General features: G+C 35.8%; 1 protein-coding gene and 1 pseudogene across 2 annotated transcripts in view; one reads left to right on the top strand and one right to left on the bottom strand.

Moving 5' to 3' along the window:
• The window catches only part of CLTC (clathrin heavy chain), a 67659-nt gene that overhangs the window by 17574 nt on the left and 29668 nt on the right, over positions 1–20417 (top strand). For both annotated transcript variants that reach the window (XM_045525628.1, XM_045525629.1), the window contains exons 2-9: positions 3447–3654; positions 6231–6499; positions 7030–7191; positions 9645–9758; positions 12657–12830; positions 16008–16205; positions 17064–17264; positions 19683–19835. In XM_045525628.1, coding sequence (XP_045381584.1) covers positions 3447–3654; positions 6231–6499; positions 7030–7191; positions 9645–9758; positions 12657–12830; positions 16008–16205; positions 17064–17264; positions 19683–19835 — 1479 coding nt within the window. The remainder of the gene's footprint in view (positions 1–3446; positions 3655–6230; positions 6500–7029; positions 7192–9644; positions 9759–12656; positions 12831–16007; positions 16206–17063; positions 17265–19682; positions 19836–20417) is intronic.
• LOC123620166 lies at positions 10129–11846 on the bottom strand (annotated as a pseudogene).

Here is a 20417-nt window from a genome sequence, read left to right as displayed (position 1 = left end):
GAGTCATACAAAGATGACTGAGTGACCCCATATTCTTTTTTTTTTTTTTTTTTTGAGACAGAGTCTCACTTTGTTGCCCGGGCTAGAGTGAGTGCCGTGGCATCAGCCTAGCTCACAGCAACCTCAAACTCCTGGGCATAAGCGATCCTACTGCCTCAGCCTCCCGAGTAGCTGGGACTACAGGCATGCGCCACCATGCCCGGCTAATTTTTTCTATATATATTTTTAGTTGGCCAGATAATTTCTTTCTATTTTTAGTAGAGACGGGGGTCTCACTCTTGCTCAGGCTCGTCTCGAACTCCTGACCTCGAGCGATCCACCCACCTCGGCCTCCCAGAGCTAGGATCACAGGCGTGAGCCACCGCGCCCGGCCGACCCCATATTCTTATAACAGCAAAATAAATGTTCTGTTAAGTTAAAAAAATAAAAATTTTCTTATAAAAATTTCCAAGCATTTCTTAAAATAGAATATCTCCATTTTCAACAGTAACAACATTTTGCCAATTAAGAGGATAAAAAATGTGAGTATAGTTTGGATATTATTGTATGTCCTCTTAAAATAGCTGCATGTTTAGAGACTGTTTTATGTCCTCTGAATTTATCCATGGTTTGTTCTATAGCCCATAATTCGGTTTCTGTGCTAGCTCATGTACCATCACATCTGTATAATTGACTAAGAATACTTATGTGCTGTTTTGAAAATATTATGTTGCATTTTTATAGTTTTAATCTTACAGATACTACTAGACATAGTTATCAAGAATGGTAACCCATTTATATGATCCTACTCTAGGGGTACACTTAAGCCAGAATTATGATTAATGGTGGTGATTTGTCCTGTTACTGTATGTTTTAGCATATTTCTCTCAAATATATCACAAGAAAATACGAGACGAATTGCTTAGTGCTCTGGGCATTCTCATTCAAAAATAACAACCAGTAAGGAAAATTATCTTACCTACCTTATTTGAAGAGGTGGAAGCAAATGTAATGAACCAATATGGATAGGTCTCTTGAAGTTGCTGTCATTTCTTTTCCTAAGAACTAGAAAAGGCCTTTTAGGAAGGAGCAGTTTTCTGTTTAGTTGTGTAAAAGGCTATCACTTAAGTGTGCTTTTTTAAATATGTTTGAACATGTAACATTGTTAAGAGCTTGCCATTTCCTGTTTAATTTTGCTATTTATTTTTAAAATTTTTTGAACTTTTTTTTCTGAGCCAGTAAGCTACAGAGATAATTTTGTTTTTTTAATGAAGGATTTATCTGTTTCACATGGAGTATTTTGAATAGTACTAGTACATTCTTGATGGAGATCAAATGTATATGCATGGCTCTCTTGGTTAGAATCTGTTTAATGAGAAAAGAGTATAAGTATTACATAGATTGCAAGGATTGCATGCAACCTTTTAAAACCCTTTAAAACCAAATCTTTGCTTTTTCTACAAGTAAAACACCGTGAGGCTGAAGGTCATTGCTAGCTGGTGCAGCATGTTTTTCTTACTGCATTTTTCAAGGGATTTAGCAAGGAATAGGAAACACAGGTTGCTTGACTCCCCTTTTTTCCTCCTCTTCACTGTCTTTTCTCATAGTGTTTTCTTACAGTCATCTTCCACCTGCCTTTGAAGTTGAAGGGTAGGAAGGAATCTGTTAGAATCATTTGGGTTCAGTTAGTAGTGTTTGTGATTTGCATCTTTGTTTTGCTTTTAATTTCTCTACTTGACTAACACTTTTTACTCTGACTTTCTCAAACACTCTCACCTGTGACAGCTGAGATTCAAAATTGCCTTAGGTGAAGACTTGGTAGAGATTAGAAACATAATGCTTGTTTTCAGAGTAGTTTAGCAATTAACTTGTTGCTTTAAGGTTTATAGCTCTGTGGACACCATGAGTCACTGAAATATTTTCTCCAATTATTGGAAAGGTTAACTATTAAACTTACCAAGAGTCTAAGGAACCTCTACTAAGGAAAAATAAGAAATAAATACCTGCCCTGAAACTGGATAGACAGTCTAGTTTGGAAAAGGTCTCCCTTAAGTCCACCTTCAATCCCTTTGTATGTTTTTGGGAACCACTTACGTTTGTTTATGTTCCTCCATTACATCTGGAACTAAAAGTAACTATAAAAGTTAAAGTCAGGAAGAAGTGAAATTTATGAAGTTTTGTTGTAACCAAATTCATTATAAGTTACAAACCTCATAGCTGGTGTATTTGCCTTGCATTGCAGCTATACTTGAGCTTATAAAACAGGTTAATCTTCTACTTTATTACTATGTTTATATAAATGGTTAGACAGTTGTTTGACTCCTTGCCCCTGTGTTCAGTGACTGAGTTAATGTAACTGCACTTATTTCTGGCCTCGGCTAATAAAGCCTTCGTGTAGCCTTTTTAGTAGGATTTAATCTGTTATACCACATTTAGTCACCAGAGTTGTAATGACCCAATCTGGTAGAGATCCCCTTTCAGTGACAACTGATTTCTGTTCTTACACACTTAATTTGTTTTCAAAGATCTACCATCTTTAGATCCACTATATTTGTTTAGCAGATACTTTAGTATCTTCTAAGTACACAAAGCAAATCTAATTTTTATTGTTAAAAGTTTAAATAGCTCCCTTCATGGGTGGGGAACATGTGGCCTCAGAGCCACATGTTGCCTTCTGGATCCTCAAGTGTGTCCTTTTGACAGAATCCAAGTTTAACTGAACAAGTAAAGTTTGGATTCAGTCCAGAGGCTGCACTCGGATCTGGAGGGCCACATGTGGCCTTGAGGACACAGGTTCCCCACCCCTGCCGGATGTTACAAAAGTACTTGTAGTTCCTTTAGCAGACCACACTTTCATAGCTCTGTGCCTTAGCACATGCTCCTTTTGTTGAGAATTCTCTAGCCTACCTCCCTTAAACACATTGCTTCAACTTTGGAGCCGCCTTTGACAAGGTCCCTCTTACATATCTTTGTTTTGGCACGTTTTGCACAGTATTGCAGCTTTATTTGTCTACTCTTGTTATTTCCAAGTTCCTTTAGATCAAGAACTCTGTGACATTTTAAATCTTTTTATGATGTAACTTAATTTTTCAGATTCCTGAAGCCTAATGCATTTGAACAAGTTACTGTATGTTAAGGAGGATAAAGAGAGGACAGGTCCAATAGTTCAAAGTAAACCAAGAAACATTGATAATTTCAAATCTCTTGAACCATAAATGCTAGCTGTTAAGTGTTGCTCTTCCCTTTAATTTCATCTCTATTTGTTCTGTCTTAGTTGAAACAATTGAATACCATAGAAGATCCAGTACTTGCCTATTAATTGCCTCACTTTAATCAATGTAATGGAGATGTCACTGTTGACCTTAAAGCATTAATGTTTAAGTAAGGGTTTTTAATGATGGCAATGTATGAATGTCAAATCTTTCTAATCCACTTGGTAACATAGTTTTTATTCATTTTTTTTCCAGCTCCAGAACCTGGGTATCAACCCAGCAAACATTGGCTTCAGTACCCTGACAATGGAGTCAGACAAATTCATCTGCATTAGAGAAAAAGTGGGAGAGCAGGCCCAGGTGGTAATCATTGATATGAATGACCCAAGTAATCCAATTCGAAGACCAATTTCAGCGGACAGCGCCATCATGAATCCAGCTAGCAAAGTAATTGCACTAAAAGGTATAAAAGATTGTGGATTTTTTTCTTAAAACTCTTCGTATGTATATTTTATGCAAATACAATAATTAGCGTCTGCTTTTTTAGTATATTGATTAAATTTGGTTAAAGAAAATCTGCAGAGTTAAGCCTAATACTGAACTTGATTTAAACTTTTATGACATTTACTTGGAATATTTCTGTGAAATGTCTTACTTAGTGCAGATCTACATGGAATAAATTTAAGTTTTAGAATAAATACATATAAATTTTATATTTGTGGTATGATAAGACTATGCTAAACGTATCTCTCTACAGAGGAAGTAAATTAGTGATTCATATTGTGTAATAGAACATACTTTACTTATAGTAGCACCTAAAAACTGCAGAATTTTGTTATGATGATAAAGTTGCCTTTCATTTTGCGACCTTTTTTATACTTCAGGGTTATGCTGTCATTTACATTATCAGGTTCTAAAAATGGCTTGAATTTACACTGATTGTTACAAGCTTGTGTGTGTATAGGTGGGTATTAAAGCTCTGGAGTTAAGGGTGTTTGAGTTTATTCAGACTAACTTTTAATTGTCAGAACAGGGAACTGTACAGCTTATCAATCTACATAGAGTTCAAAGAATCTCATACTGTCTGGGAGCCTGTATTTTTTCCCTTTAAACTTCAGGATGAGAATGTAATTGACCCTTTAAAACAGTTTTAAGAGGACTAGGTGACAAATTAGGACTCTAAAAAAGGCATTTAATTGTCTTTTTTTTTTTCCTTTGTTTTTCTTCTTGATAGTAGGGAGAAGAGTTCAAGTTCCCAGTAATCTCTTGATCAGTTTGTGAGTGAGTTTGTTAGAAGGCCTGAACTTTTTAAACAGACTTTTCTTTACATGATTTAAACTTTGTCTTTGGTGATAATACTGGTTGGAGAGTAAATGGGTGGTAGGACAAACATTTAAACAGATAAGTTGCTATCACATATCTAAGAGTTGATCTCTTCTCAAGGAAAGATGGTCCAGCTTTCACGTAGGATCAGATGTTTTCTGACAGTAAGCATTTTACTTCTGTTAAAACTAATATACTTTAGGGTATTAAGCTTCCTTTAGCCTCCTTAAAGAATTTAAATTCTAGTGCTAAGCAACTCTCACACCTCATTATTAAAAGGCCATCATTTTAATTTTGTCAAAATTCTTTTCTACTTTTAATGTTATTGTTATCTTATCACATTTCTTAATGCTTTCTTATGTGTGCAGATGGTGAGTTATCTTAAATTAGATTGTCTTAGTTATTGTCCTGTTCTATAAAAAGAACAAATTGAAAAGATTTTCAGAGCATTGTACAGTAGCATCATAGATTTGTGCCTGTGTGTCTGCACTACAGAGTTACGCTGTCATCCCTTGCCCCCCTTCCCAAGCCATCCCACTTACATATACTCCAACCCCCTTCATGTAAAAGAGAATAAAAGTCTCATAATCTGGGCGTTGAAGAAGCAGCAAAGGAAAATAAGTCATTCCAAAGTACTGCTTCCCTCTGAAGCCAGTTTTAAACACCTTGGCTTCTTTTTATAAACAGGACTATAACTCTCACAATTTTTGAAGTCTGGTTGTGGTTTACATACTGTGTTGGATGGGAATAACATTATTTGTTTTATGAAAGAAGTCTTTGCACATGTGGTAAGAAGGGTCATGGTATAAAAGCTGTATGGTTTGCCTCCCTTGTGGACACCTCCACCCCAATCTTATGATTTTTGTCCTTTAGGAGCCAGATTCTCTGTGGCTCAGGAATGGGGAGTTTTCCTTAGTCTCTAAGGACTAATCTTGATAGCCTAGTCATAACTATGGGCTTTGACCTCTGTTAATTTAAACCAAATCACTTTTTGGACTGTGATGGATTTTCAAATTACAAGCACAAGCCCTTGCATCTGACTCAATGGACTCTTAACACTCAAGGCAAATTTCATCCTTCTTTTACTAAATGCCTGCTTTCTTAATTGGATGAAGCTTGAACTTTGTTCTTATCTCCAGTATATTAACAGCATCTGAAACTGTCCTCTTTGTCTCCCTTTCCTTTCCTCTAGCACTTCTACCTTCCCTTTGTATCTTAAACCAATTAAATGTAGCATGCACTTCTCTTACCTGCTAGTGGTAACAAGGCAGAGTTGAAGTAGATCCTCTTTTTAAAAAGCAGTTTCCACAAGATTTAGTTGGATGAGATGACTGCGTTTAAAAAAAGTAGACATTTTCCCCATGTGTTTGTATCAGATTTGCTTTGTCCTGTGTACTCTACTAACTTAGTTTATGTGTAAACATACTTAATTATAAGTATGAAGGTTACAACTTTTTCAGTTGGGATTTAGAATTCCATGGAAGTCATACTATGTGTTTATTAGAGGTAATACAGTTTTTGCTTAAGATGTAGATGTAGATTGCTTAGTCTCAGCTATTATCTCTTCAATGGTTGCTGGTGTATTAATGTAACTTCTGTAGTTATTAGTCTCATGATAGAACCATTTTTGTTTGGACGTTAAAGAGCTTGTCTAGCTAGGTCTTCATCCTAAACTTTACCTTTTTACTGATTCATAATTCTTGATTTTGTTTTTAGCTGGGAAAACTCTTCAGATATTTAACATTGAAATGAAAAGTAAAATGAAGGCCCATACCATGACTGATGATGTCACCTTTTGGAAATGGATCTCTTTGAATACGGTTGCTCTTGTTACGGATAATGCAGTTTATCATTGGAGTATGGAAGGAGAGTCTCAGCCAGTGAAAATGTTTGATCGCCATTCTAGCCTTGCAGGGTGTCAGATTATCAATTACCGTACAGATGCAAAGCAAAAGTGGTTACTTCTGACTGGCATATCTGCACAGGTAACATTTTTCTAGTTTTTGGTAAAGAAGAAGTCTAGAGAATTGTTGTGCCCAGAATGTAGTTTGTTTTGAAATTAGGTCTTCTGTACTCAATCCTGTTGAATTTGGTTAAAATTGACTTACTTTGGAAGACTTTTTTGTTTTCCTTTTTTTTTTTTTTGGTGGTTTTTAAAAGATTCCTGGCTTAATGCCATATAATTTCAGAGTGGTCTTACCAAGTGTTTTTACCTCTTGTAGAAATTGAGTTCCTTTATGAATGACTTGTGATTTATTATGGAGTATATATACTTTACTGCAGAATGAACACTTGTGTGTCTTTTAAGATGTGTATGAGGCCCATTTTAAACATTCTTCTTAAGCTTTAATGTTTCAAAGTAAATATTAAGTATCCAGTGTACATTAAGAGACTAAATAACAAGAATTATAAATCCTGCTAAAGATAATAAAGCATTCTAATTATTGCACTAGTTGAAGAATCTGGGAGTTGATTCATTGGGTCCCCAAACATTATTCTCTTTGATCCTTTGTAGCAAAATCGTGTGGTGGGAGCTATGCAGCTATATTCTGTAGATAGGAAAGTCTCTCAGCCCATTGAAGGACATGCAGCTAGCTTCGCACAGTTTAAGATGGAAGGAAATGCAGAAGAATCAACATTATTTTGTTTTGCAGTCCGAGGTCAAGCTGGAGGGAAGGTAAGCTTGGTAATTATTTTAGTGACAACTTGTCTCTTTTTGCTACTAATTAGCCATCTAATTTCAAAATAGTCTTCTCCATTCATGGTTAATTTGTTTTTAATATTCACATTTGTGGTGACTTTGTTCAAATTCTACATGCAATGATACTTGTGTAAAATGAATAATGTTCTTTCAAATTTATTATGTTAGCTGTTGATATTCTTTATTTTGATTGCCTTTACCAAAGTCCTTAAGTTAGTATTTTTCAACTTTAATATGCATAAGAATCATTAGGGTTGCTAAAATGCACACTTGTGTGCCATGCATATAAAGAATCTGATTTAGTAAGTGGTGCCCATAATCTGCATTGTAAGTACCTTAGGTGGCTTGATATAGATGGAATGTAGACCACATTGCCCTAAGTTAGAGATTCTTAATTTTGGCTACACATTGGAATCACCTGGACAAATTGAAGTACTTTGTATGTTACAATTCTTAGTTGCAGACAGCAGAAACGTCTGGTTGATTAGACCATAGAGGATTTAGTGAAAGGATACTGGATAGTTTACAACTGCAAGGAAGGCTATACAACCAAGCTTGGAAAATGAGCAGTAAGGGAGAATGGGCAGCAACCAGGGTCCCAGCCGACAACCATGCCACAGAACTCTGAGGACTCTTCTGCTTCTATTCCACTGCCAGAGTAGAACCTCTGAAGTCTGAATAACTTTGTGTCCCCAGTTCTGTGTTCAACGTCCAGTATAAGCAAAGTCACAGTCCACATCTTAGCTCTGAGAGGTTTGTAAAACAAATATTTGGTGTTTGATGCTCCTAAATGGAAGTCATGCTCTACCTGCCATCAAAACTTGTAAAGAGTACTTTCCCTCCTGCTCCCCAATCACGAAGAGGGTTTAGATTTTGGGTAGGCTGGAAAACTTGAACTTCAACTTTGTTAGAACATTGTCTTTTTCCTTGGTATAAGAAGTTTTTAAAAATTACGATAGAAATTGCTTAAAATATGATCATCTACTGTCTCTCAACAGAGAGGGAAAATAAGCAAAGAGGTACAATTCTGCCTAAAATTTCAGAGTAAGAATCACTGAACTGAGGAATAATCCTACCAGCCTCTCAATATAATAAGGATGGAAAGTACTGATACTTAGATCTGAATTGATGGAATTTAAACAAACACATACGTTGTAAAAATTAGATATTATCCTTAAAACATCAGGCCAGGACATCTTTGAACAAAAGTCTTACTCGAAGAAACCTTCAATATCATTTTTATATAGTATCTGAAAACCTGTTTATAAGTTCTTGAGACTATTTAATATATGGTGCTATACCTTTATAGTCTACCATGACTTTTAAAGGAAGGTTTCTTTTTTTTCAGTGTGGCCAATCCTAATGAAGGATGAGAATCCATAATTTTCATTTGGTGTTATTTTGAAAACTGATTTCTAAGGAAAACATATATATACTTTTTCAGTAACATTATTGATTTTCTCTGGTCTGGCTGATATACAGCATCAGATTTTTTTTTTTTTGAGAGGTAGGGTCTTGCTGTGTTGCCCAGGTTGGACTCCTGGGCTCAAGGTATCCTTCTGCCACAGCCTCATGAATAGCTAGGACAAAAAGTATGTGTTACCATGCCCGACTTAGCATCAGATATTTTAAACTGAAATGTTCTCATCTATTTTATGGGATGTATGTGATTAGACAACAAAGCTTAGATGTATACTTTCCCTCTGTGTAGATTTGTAGGCAGAGAAGAATTTAATAATTTTTTAGATTTCTATTTGGAAATACTAAACAATAATTGAAAGCCATGAGAAAGTACCATGGTAGGTAATTATTAACATTCTGTGCACTTTATTTCAGATAGATTTTTTGAGGTGTGATTATTTCAGATATTCAACTGACTTTTAAAAACATTTAAATAATATACATTCATAGGAAGTTCCATCTTATTTAATACATAGCTACAGTATAGTTCAGAAACCTTGAAATTGATATTAGTACAATCGTGTGGTTCTGTATCATTTTGTCACAAGTAGATTCAAGATAACATAACTATTATCACCACCACGATTTTCCTCATGACTAAAGTCACTGCCACCTATAAATAGTCACACCCCTTCCCACTCCATCCCTACCCCCTGACAACCACTAATTTATTCTCCCTCTCTATAATTTTGTTATTTCAAGAATGTTATGTAAATGGAATCATACAGTATGTGACCTTTTGAGATTGGCAGCTTTTTTTTCACTCAGCGTAATGTCCGTGAGATATTTGTTCCTTTTTATTACGAAGTATTACATGGTATGAATGTACCAAACATAGTTTAACATTCATCTATTATAGGATACTGGGTTATACTTGGATTATTTCCATTTAGGGGCTACAAATAAAGTTGTTAGGATTAACTGCTAAAAGATCTAGGTTTATATAAATTTTATTTTCTTTTGAATAGTTACATATCATTGAAGTTGGCACACCACCTACAGGGAATCAGCCCTTTCCAAAGAAGGCAGTGGATGTTTTCTTTCCTCCAGAAGCACAAAATGACTTTCCTGTTGCAATGCAAGTATGTCAAACAAAATAAATGGACTTTTAAAATCACTCCTCTTAAAAGAAATTAATCTAGCCACTATTGACAGACGATATAATTTAAGCGATGCTTAAAATAATACTCTTCATTCTAAAAAAAATTTATTAGTGAAACTGTAAAATAATATGTGGACTTTTATGTATTCTGATGCATACCTTGGAGATATTGCAGATTTGGTTCCAGACCACCACAATAAAGAAAGTCACAATAATTTTTTGGTTTTCCAGTGTATATAAAAGTTATGTTTACACTGTGCTGTTTTCAGTGTACAATAGCATATGTCAAAAAAAAAAAAAAGATATGTACCTTAATTTAAACATGCTTTATTGCTAAAAAAAAAAAAAAACTAATGATCATCTGAGCCTTTAGTGAGTTATGATCTTGCTACTGATGGAGGGTCTTAACCTCTGTTGATGGCTGCTGACTGATTGGGGTAGTGGTTCCTGAAGGTTGTGGTGGTTAAGGCAGTTTCTTAAAATAAAACAATGAAGTTTGCTGCATCATGAAAGATTTCTCTGTAGCATGTACTGCTGTTTGATACTGTTTTACCCACTACAGAACTTCTTTCAAAGTTGGAGTCAGTCCTCTCAAGCCCTACCACTGCTCTATGAACTAAGTTTGTAGAGTAATCTGAATCCTTTGTTGTCATTTCAACAATGTTCACAGCATCTTTACCAGGAGTAGATTCCATCTCAAGAAACCACTTTCTTTGTTCATCCATAAGAAGGAACTCCTTAATCGTGAGATTGCAGCAATTCAGTCCCATCTTCAGGCTCAGCTTCTAATTCTATTTCTCTTGCTATTTCTACCACATCTGCAGTTACTTCCTTCACTGAAGTCTTGAGCCCTCAAAGTCATCCGTGAGGGTTGGAATCTTCCAAACTCTTATTAATGTTGATATTTTACTTCCTCCTGTGAATCATGAATGTTCTTAATGACGTCTAGAATGGTGAATCCTTTACAGAAGGTTTTCAATTTACTTTGCCCAGATCCATCAGAGGAATCACTATCCATTGCAGCTTTAGCCTTAGGAAATGTATTTCTTAAATATAAGACCTAAAAGTCAGAATTACTCCTTGATCCATAGGCTTCATATTGGGTATTGTGTTAGCAAGCATGAAGACAACATTAATCTTGTACGTCTCCATCAGGGTTCTTGACTGTCAAGGAGCATTGTCAGTGAGCAGTAATATTTTGAAAGGAATCATTTTGCTGAGCAGTAGGTCTCAACAGTAGGCTTAAAATATTTAGCAAACCATGTTGTAAACAGATGTGCTGTCATCCAGACTTTATTGTACCATTTTTAGAGCACAGGGAGAGTAGATTTAGCATAATTCTTAAAGGCCTTAGGATTTTCGGAGTGAACAATGAACATCTTCAATTTAGTCACCAGTTGCGTTAGCCCCTAACAAGATAGTCAGCTTGTCCTTTGAAGCTTTGAAGCCAGGCATTGATTTCTCCTCTCTAGCTGTGAAAGTCCTGGGTGGCATCTTCAACATAAGGCTCTTTTATCTATATTGAAAATCTGTTGTTTAGCATAGCCACCTTCATCAGTGAACTTAGCTAGATCTTGTAGGATCATTCTTAGAAGTAGTATTATGCTCCACGTGTTAGTGTTTAAGAGGATAACTTGCTGTGGCTTCTACATTAGCACTTGCTGCTTCACCTTGTACTGTAATGTTCTGGAGATGGCTTCTTTCCTTAATCTTCATGAACCAACCTCTGCTGGTTTCATACTTTTTTCCTGTAGTTTTCTCACCTCCCTCAGCCTTCATAGAACTGAAGAGAGTAGGGCCCTTGCTCTAGATTAGGCTTTCTCTTAAGATAATACTGTGGCTGGTTTGATCTTCTCTTCAGACCACTAAAAACTTTCTCCGTATCAGTAATAAGGCCATTTGGGTTTCTTATCATTAGATTGTTGACTGGAGCAGCACTTAATTTCCTTGTAGAACTTTTCCTTTGCAGTCACAGTTTGGTTGTTTGGCTCAAAAGGCCTAGCTCTCTGCCTGTCTCAGCTTTCAACATACCTTCCTCACTAATCATTTCTAGCTTTTGATTTAAACTGAGAGACATGCAACTCTTTACTTGGAGGCCATTGTAGGGTTTTTAATTGGCCTAATTTCAATATTGTTGTGTCTCAGGGAATAGGGAGGCCTGAGGAAAGGGAGAGAGATGGGAGAAGAGACAGTCAGTGGAGCAGTCAGAACACACACAATGTTTATCAGTTAAGTTTACTGTCTTATGTGAGTGTGATTCACAAAACAATTACAGTGGTAACATCAAAGATTACTGATCATAGACCACCATAATAACAGACATAATAATAATGAACACAGTATTTATCAATTAAGTTTACTGTCTTATGTGAGTGTGCCCCAAAACAATTACAATGGTAACATCAAAGATTACTGATCATAGATCACCATAATAACAGATATAATAATAATGAAAAAGTTTGAAATATTGTGAGAATTGCTAAAATGTGACACAGAGACACCAAAGTGAGTGCATGCTATTAGTAAAATGATGCTGATAGCCTTGTTCCACAAGGGTTGCCACAAACCTTCAATTAGTAAAAGATGCAAAGTCTGCAAACTGCAATAAAAGGAGGTATGCTTATAACGTGTAAACTGTGTTATATGTTTTGAATTATCCTCCCTTTTATTTTATAGATTTCATTCAGTTTTTCTGTTTATGCAAGAGCTTGGGATATCCCATATTTAAATGTGTTGTAAAAATGAAGGAAATCCTAGCTTTTAATTTTTCATATAAGCCTCTTGTCAAAATTTTGGAATTTCAGCATCTCTGAAATGGAATTAGTGTTTTTATTTTGTGTTTGTGGATTTTACTAAAGTGTTGATTTTCTTTTCATAGATCAGCGAAAAGCATGATGTGGTATTCTTGATAACTAAGTATGGTTATATCCACCTCTATGATCTTGAGACTGGTACCTGCATCTACATGAATAGAATCAGTGGAGAGACAATCTTTGTTACTGCACCTCATGAAGCCACAGCTGGAATAATTGGAGTAAACAGAAAGGGACAAGTAAGGAAAACCTGAAATTTAAGCAATAAAATAATTTGAGTTAGAAATAGTCCTCTACATTAAAAGAAATTACCCCTAAAATGATAAAGTAACACATTACCATTAGTCCTTTTTCAAAAAGTAAATGGTAACTTTGGATATCAGAAAATAATACATACCTAAAAATACAGAATTGTATGACTACAAAGTCTCATGAATCCTGTCTCAGGAAGAGAAACTGTTTGGCATATAGCCATCTAGGATTATGTATATGCATCTTTATTATCAAAACAAGTGACCCTCCATGGAAAGAAGCCATTTAGGGTCACATTTGACAAACTATACTTTTTTTAGGGGTTTTCTTTCTTTTATCTCCAAGAGAGATTTTCAACTACAGGGAAAAGAATTTAACCTACATCCCTTTTCCTAACTCCTAAGTATTACTAAATGTTTCATGTTAGGAGGTATGTTATAATACCTATTGTGGGTTGCCTGGAAAGTTATCCAGTTGGATAGGGAAAATAACAGCTGTTCTGAATATATCCCACTTTTTTTTTTTTTTGAGGCAGAGTCTCGCTCTGACACCCAGGCTGGTGTGCAGTGGTGCAATCATAGCTCACTGTAACCTTGATCTCCTTGGCCTCAAGTGATCCTATTGCCTTAGCCTCCCAAGTAGCTGGGACTACAGGCACATGCCACCATGCCAGGCAAATTTTTAGTTTTTTATTTTTTTTGTAGAGACGGGGTCTCGCTGTGTTGCTCAGGCTGGTCTCAAACTCTTGGCCTCAAGTGAATGTCCCACCTCAGCCTCCCAAAGTGCTGAGATTACAGGTGTGAGCCACCGTGCCCAGCCAGGAAGTATCTTAATTTTCTGAAAAATGGCTAAAATTTTAAAAGTTTCATGCTGTTATTAGTCTTGGCTTTTATTAGTTTTCCTCCACATTAGTGTTTTTTCCAGATATTAAGCAAAGGAAGTAGATTTTTTTTCTCCTTTATTCAGTTTTTGAAAAGTGTTACATATATGAAGAGGCAGTTCTTCTAGGGAAAGGGATTCTTCCCCTACCTATCTATCCCCCACCTCAACTCCAGACCTGGTTTGTTGCTTCTGCTTTATGCCCCTATGACTTATGTAGCCCTCCTCATAACACTTACTCTGATTAATTGCTGTCATGGTCACTATCCTTTGGTTAATTGTATAGCACCAGTCAGTGTCTGGCACAAAAGCAGTTTTAAAAATATAGTAGCTTTCGGTTATTCAGTTGTGTGTGCCTTTCTTGGAAAAATCAAGAATGAATTGGCCTTTTTGTGAACTAGGTTAGTGATAATTTAATAGTCATGAAGTAGTAAAGCTAGGGACCTTTTTATCTCTGTTGTTGTGTTAATATTTTAAGATAATGCCTAAACGAAAGTATCTTGAATGGTTGCATGATACATTTTTGGTGTTTATAACTCTGATTCTAGGAACTTATTGATTGTTACTTTGTCTCCCTCCATCCCAGATTTTATGTGCCAGCTACTTTGAGTAAGAGGGGAATGTTTATAGTACCCTTAGGCCTCAGGGCTTTCTTCTCCTCTTTTACTTAAGTCCAACTACTAGCAGGGCATATGTCCTGAATGGATGAGTGTGCGGTTTGTATTGGTATCAAAAGTCATCAGGATGACATTATGGCCACTATCTGGCTTAAATTGTGAATTTGATAAAACTGAGTACTTACAAAAATACTGGAACCTTTTCTATTCCCTGTAGATCTTATCAAGTACTAGTATCTAGAAATCTGCTAGAATAGTTTTTAAATATGATAAAAATGAAACTGGGTTCGGTGTTTGGGGAAGACTAAGGCAGTGATCAATAGGAGGCTTCAGAAAGTATAGCTGGAACTGGATTTGTTCATCTTTCTTATTCTTCATAGGGAGTAAGAGTTAAGGATAGAGTTCAGGAATGCAAATGACTAAAGAAAGTAATTAATTCTTTTAAATGGTATGTTTTAATATGGAGTAGGATGGCACATTCGAGTACAGGATGGCCTAAGCTTTGGGGATGGGGTCTGACCTACAGAAATGAAATCTTGGAGGTTAAAATTTTTTCATTTTCCTGAAAGACAGTACTAGAACAGGCACGGCAGACTGTTACCTGTCTGGTTCACTGAATCTCCAAATATTTTTCAATTCTTGCTGATCTTGGGGCAGAAATTTCCCATTTTCATTTATTCAACAAATACTACATACTGCCTGTTGCTATTAATATAGTTAAAGACAAGCCCAATTCTGCATGTGGAATAGTGACTGAGAAACAGACAAGCAATTGTAATAGTTGGAGAAGTGCTGTTGGGGATAATGTAAGTAGTTTGTAACCAGCTCTGCAATGAGGAGAGGAATGCATGGGTAAGGAGGGGCTCCATTTCTCTAGGGCAATTGACAGTAGTTACTTGGGGCAAGCAGGGCAGCATTCTGTGGCAGTGAGTTTTAAGGAGAATTGAGAGTAGGTAACTTTTCCTAACAAGCAATTACAAGTCGCTCTTTACTGATGCTGTATTTATTAAGCACCTACTGTGTACTTTACATTATGTTGGATGCTTGAGGATTCAGTGGGTCCCCCACCTCATTGAGTATACAATCTGGCCTCTAAGGATGAAAATGTAGTTTAAGAAAATTACTGAAAAAATCTTTATAAAAGTAATCCTAAAATTAAAAGGAGTAAACCTTAAACTTCCTCCAGGTGAGCCCTAGATTTCGTTTAGATTTCATAGCTTCTTCAGTGTGGTTTTCTGTAGGTGGTCAAGATTTCATTCCCCAAGAATTTTTAAACTATATAGAAATTGTCTTTCAGTGCTCAATTAAATGGTAGACTTAATCTTTGATTGCTACAAATGAATGGATGATATCAAAGCAGTTAGTTTGGATAATATGAAATAAGAAGTTATTTATATTACAGATTGGCCATATTTTAGGAACGCCAAAATGGCTTAGTTAGCACCCTGTGGCACTTGTTTTTGAAACTCGTTAATCTTCTCTCCTCTTGTCTTTTCTTTTCTTTCTTTTCTTTTCTTTTTCTTTCTTTCATGGCAGCAAGAAAGCAGTTGTCATGATTCCACAATTTTATTACCTTTATAACTCAGTCGTAACCTGCTCTAAACAGATTTGATATCATTTATATTCAAATGAATACATTGCAGACATCCTTTAATGTTTAAATTGCAGGTTCTGTCAGTATGTGTGGAAGAAGAAAACATAATTCCTTATATCACCAATGTCCTACAAAACCCTGATTTGGCTCTGAGAATGGCTGTACGAAACAACTTAGCTGGCGCTGAAGAACTTTTTGCCCGGAAATTTAATGCTCTTTTTGCCCAGGGAAATTACTCAGAGGCAGCAAAGGTGGCTGCTAATGCGCCAAAGGTACAGAGTTATGAAAAAGAAGTTGTCATGATTGGATTAATATTAATATTCTCTGTTTGTAATACTTCTGGAAGGCAAACAAGCTTTCCATAGGAAAACTGGTTTCAGGTTACATTTTCCTTTATTAGTACATGACAATTGCTGGTCTTTTTTTTTTATTATTTTTATTATTTTTTAATTTTTTTAGGGACAGGGTCTTGCTCTGTCGCCTAGGCTGGAATGGACAGTTACTTGTCAGTGCTTCTAGATTTGGGTAATTTTCTGTGCTCTAGATTTGGTTAGCTGTTTAAAACTCAGAATGTTAGAAGGATATGTAGATGTAGCAAGCTATGATTTACATAGCAGTAATAATGTTTAATTACTTAGGTGTAATACTTACTGACCTCATAAATGGTAGCTAGTGATTTTATTTCCAAAAGTTGGAAATAAACAAATTCTGTCTAGTTTATGGAAAGTAGGGCATCAGAAATGAGGCTGAATTTATTTCCATCACTTTTGATGTTGGTTTGTGTTGGACTGAATTAACACTTTGTGTTCCTGACCAGTATTAATCATGAAATTTAATGTGAACTTGGGATAATAACTGGCTATACTTGTTTTATGGTTCTATTTATTCTTGCACATTGACATTGTAATTAAGTTTGATACATTTTTGATGATGAATAATCTGATAACATTAAACTAGATCTAGTATGACAGGTCATGATTGAATCTTTACTACAGATGGTGAAGATTTGAAATTTGGTGTTAATAGATGGACTCATGCCTTTAAGATTGACCTCAGGGACCCGTAGGGTTATTAGTGTGATGTTTGGATCACCGTTGAATAATAGTGTTTAACATTTTTCTTTCTTAAAGGGAATTCTTCGTACTCCAGACACCATCCGTCGGTTCCAGAGTGTCCCAGCCCAGCCAGGTCAAACTTCTCCTCTACTTCAGTACTTTGGAATCCTTTTGGACCAGGGTCAGCTGAACAAATATGAATCCTTAGAGCTGTGTAGGCCTGTACTTCAGCAGGGGCGGAAACAGCTTTTGGAGAAATGGTTAAAAGAAGATAAGGTACATTAATCAGCGCTGACATGATCTTGTTTTGATTGAATTAAATACCATGTTAGCAAGTTAGATTGTTTAGGCTGCATCCTAATGTCTCATTATTTATTGCTTATAGAAACAGAAAAAAAAAGCATACATTGCATATGATGCATACGCTTATTTCCTTTTGAAAATATTTTTATGGATTTTGGGTTGGGATATGTTTCTTTTGTTTAGGTTTTTTTAAATGGAATCCTGGATTATTGCTTGGTGTTTAAAACAACTAAACTGGAATCAAATTGCTGTCCTTTGCTTTGGGAAAATCTTAGTGTGAGATGCTTACCGTAGTATATAATCATATTTGTCAGTGTATGTGATGCTCATTTAGACATAGAAATATATTCTAACCTCCCGCATTCATTTAGACATAGAAATATACTCTTACCTCCCGCATTCCACACTTGAGATGCACAGTAGTTCCAGCCCTACAAGTATCATCTTTTCTTTTAGAACTACTAAGATACTATCAAAATTGTAGTATTTGCTGCTAGTAAGCTTGTTTAGGTGTTCAAGGAAAACATTATGTAAAATGTTGGATTGTAGATATATTAAGATAGCAGGGATGTCTAATTAGTGAAATACTGTTTTCCAAAGTGATTTCACAGAATTTTAATTAGCGTTTCATGGGAAAATATTTAACTTGACTTTTTGACATGTATTTAAATATGAACCTTTTCTTAATGTTAACTGGCTTTCTTTGCTGTAGGACTTCTCTATGCCTTTTATATTCACTCATTCACTAATTTTTCTTTACACAGAGCACATAATTGGTACTATGTTTTCTAGATCACATTATTTCTTATATGGAATAGTGACTGAGAAACAGATAAACAATAGACATTGTTTATTTATAAGGCAGCAAACAACTTTAAGCAGTCTATTACTGTTACTTTATTCATACTACCATAAAAAAGCGTTTCTCCACAAAATTGTAGTATTGAATTTCCATGTGTTATGCGATTGTCAAGAACTGAGGTAGTACTGTTTAAAGCACTCTGAATAATGAATAACTTAATATTATTATACTTTTCAGCAGTAGTATGTGTTGGTACTGTTTTTACATCACTAATTCTAAGTCCTTGTTTCTTGACCCAGCTTCTTGGCAGTCTTACAGGATACTGGAGGATAGTACTTTAGCCACGCTAGCGAGTATTTGCGGACTGTCCTAATTGTTTAAGATAAGGGAGGATGGGAATAGCCAAGGTAATTGAGTTGACCCGTATACCAAGGTGAAAGCTTTTTGGGTATCATTACCCTTTTTTGTGAATAGTCATTTGGGATCCACTTGTGGTTAAAGAGACACTGGTCAACTCTTCATTAGTTAGCGTACTCAGTTAAAATGTATAGACACTGATAGAACTTTTTACTTTCTTTTAATTTTTATTTGATTTCCTTTAGAGATAGGATCTCACTCTGTCACCCAGGCTGGAGTAATCATAGCTCACTGTAGCTTTGAACTCATGGGCTCAAGTGATCCTCCTACCTCAGCCTCCCCAGGAGCTAGAACTATAGGCCTGTGCCACCACCACACTTTTTTTTTTTTTGAGATGGGGTCTCACTATGTTGCCCAGGCTGCTCTTGAATTCCTGGCCTTGAGCTATCCTCCCACCACAGCCTCCCAAAGCACTGATATTACAGGCGTGGGCCACCACATCTAGCCACTTTTTACTTTTCAGCCCTGAATATCAGTAATAAGAGCCGAAGTAACCATTAAAAGTAGAAAATCAACTCTAATATGTAAAGCAGAACTCTTAGAAAGCTGATTTCCAGATTGGGCAGCTGACTGAGTAAGGCAGGTTGAATAATATCGAGAAGGGTATTTGCTTATATACTACCTAAAAATTCTAAAATTTTTGTCTGTTTGACCTTGTGAAATTAGAGTGTCCTGCCTTACCACCTTGAATCCAAAAGTCAAGAAGGCAGTGGAATTTAAATCCTTCAGGCATATGGGTTACACCCCAATTTTAATAATGGTCCTTATAGTAAGCCTTATCTGGCTCCTTCAATATCAAATTTCATTTGATAACATTATATTAAAAGTTATATTATTTTTAAAAATTGGATCTGGTATTTGAATATTCTTAGAAGTTAGAAGTACAAGATTCTGCTTTAAATAAAGTACTTACATTCCTAACAAGGTAGTTGGTAATAGCTATAAGGAGTCTTTGTTTAAGTAGGATGTGTGGAGAATTCTGCTGAGAGATTGCTGTGAATACAAGATCAAGAGTCTTTACTAACCACAGCTTCTGGGTAATATATTCTGGGAAATTGAGTAACTAAGTACTTACTCTCATACTAGTTATTATTTATAGTGGAAGTAGTATCAGATGCTCATTTATAAAACAGCTCGTGGGTCACTAAACAATCTCTTTTTCCTTTGCACAGCTGGAATGTTCCGAAGAACTGGGTGACCTTGTCAAATCTGTGGACCCTACATTGGCACTTAGTGTGTATCTGAGGGCTAATGTCCCCAATAAAGTCATTCAGTGCTTTGCAGAAACAGGTCAAGTCCAGAAGATTGTTTTATATGCTAAAAAAGTGAGTTCAGTGAAGCAAATTCTCAGCATAAATTTATTAAAACATTGAGAGAGAAATTAGCCTATACTCCTGTTACATTGATAGTGAATTTCCTTAAAGTTTGATTTACTTGGAAAAGTATAAAAATTCTCTTGGCTTTCATATATTGAATTCACACTTACTTAAAAAAATGGAGATAATTACTCTTCATGCTTATCAGTATTTAAGATAGCAGGGGCATGTTTAGCATGTTAGAAGAAACTTTCTGAAATGCTCATTCATTATAAATGAATAAGCCAATTATTTTTTTTTTTTTTTTTTTTTTTTTTGAGACAGAGTCTCACTTTGTTGCCCGGGCTAGAGTGAGTGCCGTGGCATCAGCCTAGCTCACAGCAACCTCAGACTCCTGGGCTTAAGCGATCCTACTGCCTCAGCCTCCCGAGTAGCTGGGACTACAGGCATGAGCCACCATGCCCGGCTAATTTTTTTGTATATATATTTTTAGTTGGCCAGATAATTTCTTTCTATTTTTAGTAGAGACGGGGTCTCGCTCTTGCTCAGGCTGGTCTCGAACTCCTGACCTTGAGCGATCCACCCGCCTCG

The sequence above is a fragment of the Lemur catta genome, chromosome 15 (assembly GCF_020740605.2).
Source record: "Lemur catta isolate mLemCat1 chromosome 15, mLemCat1.pri, whole genome shotgun sequence".
NCBI classification, from domain to species: Eukaryota; Metazoa; Chordata; class Mammalia; order Primates; family Lemuridae; genus Lemur; species Lemur catta.
This window is presented reverse-complemented; position numbering and strand designations above follow the sequence as displayed.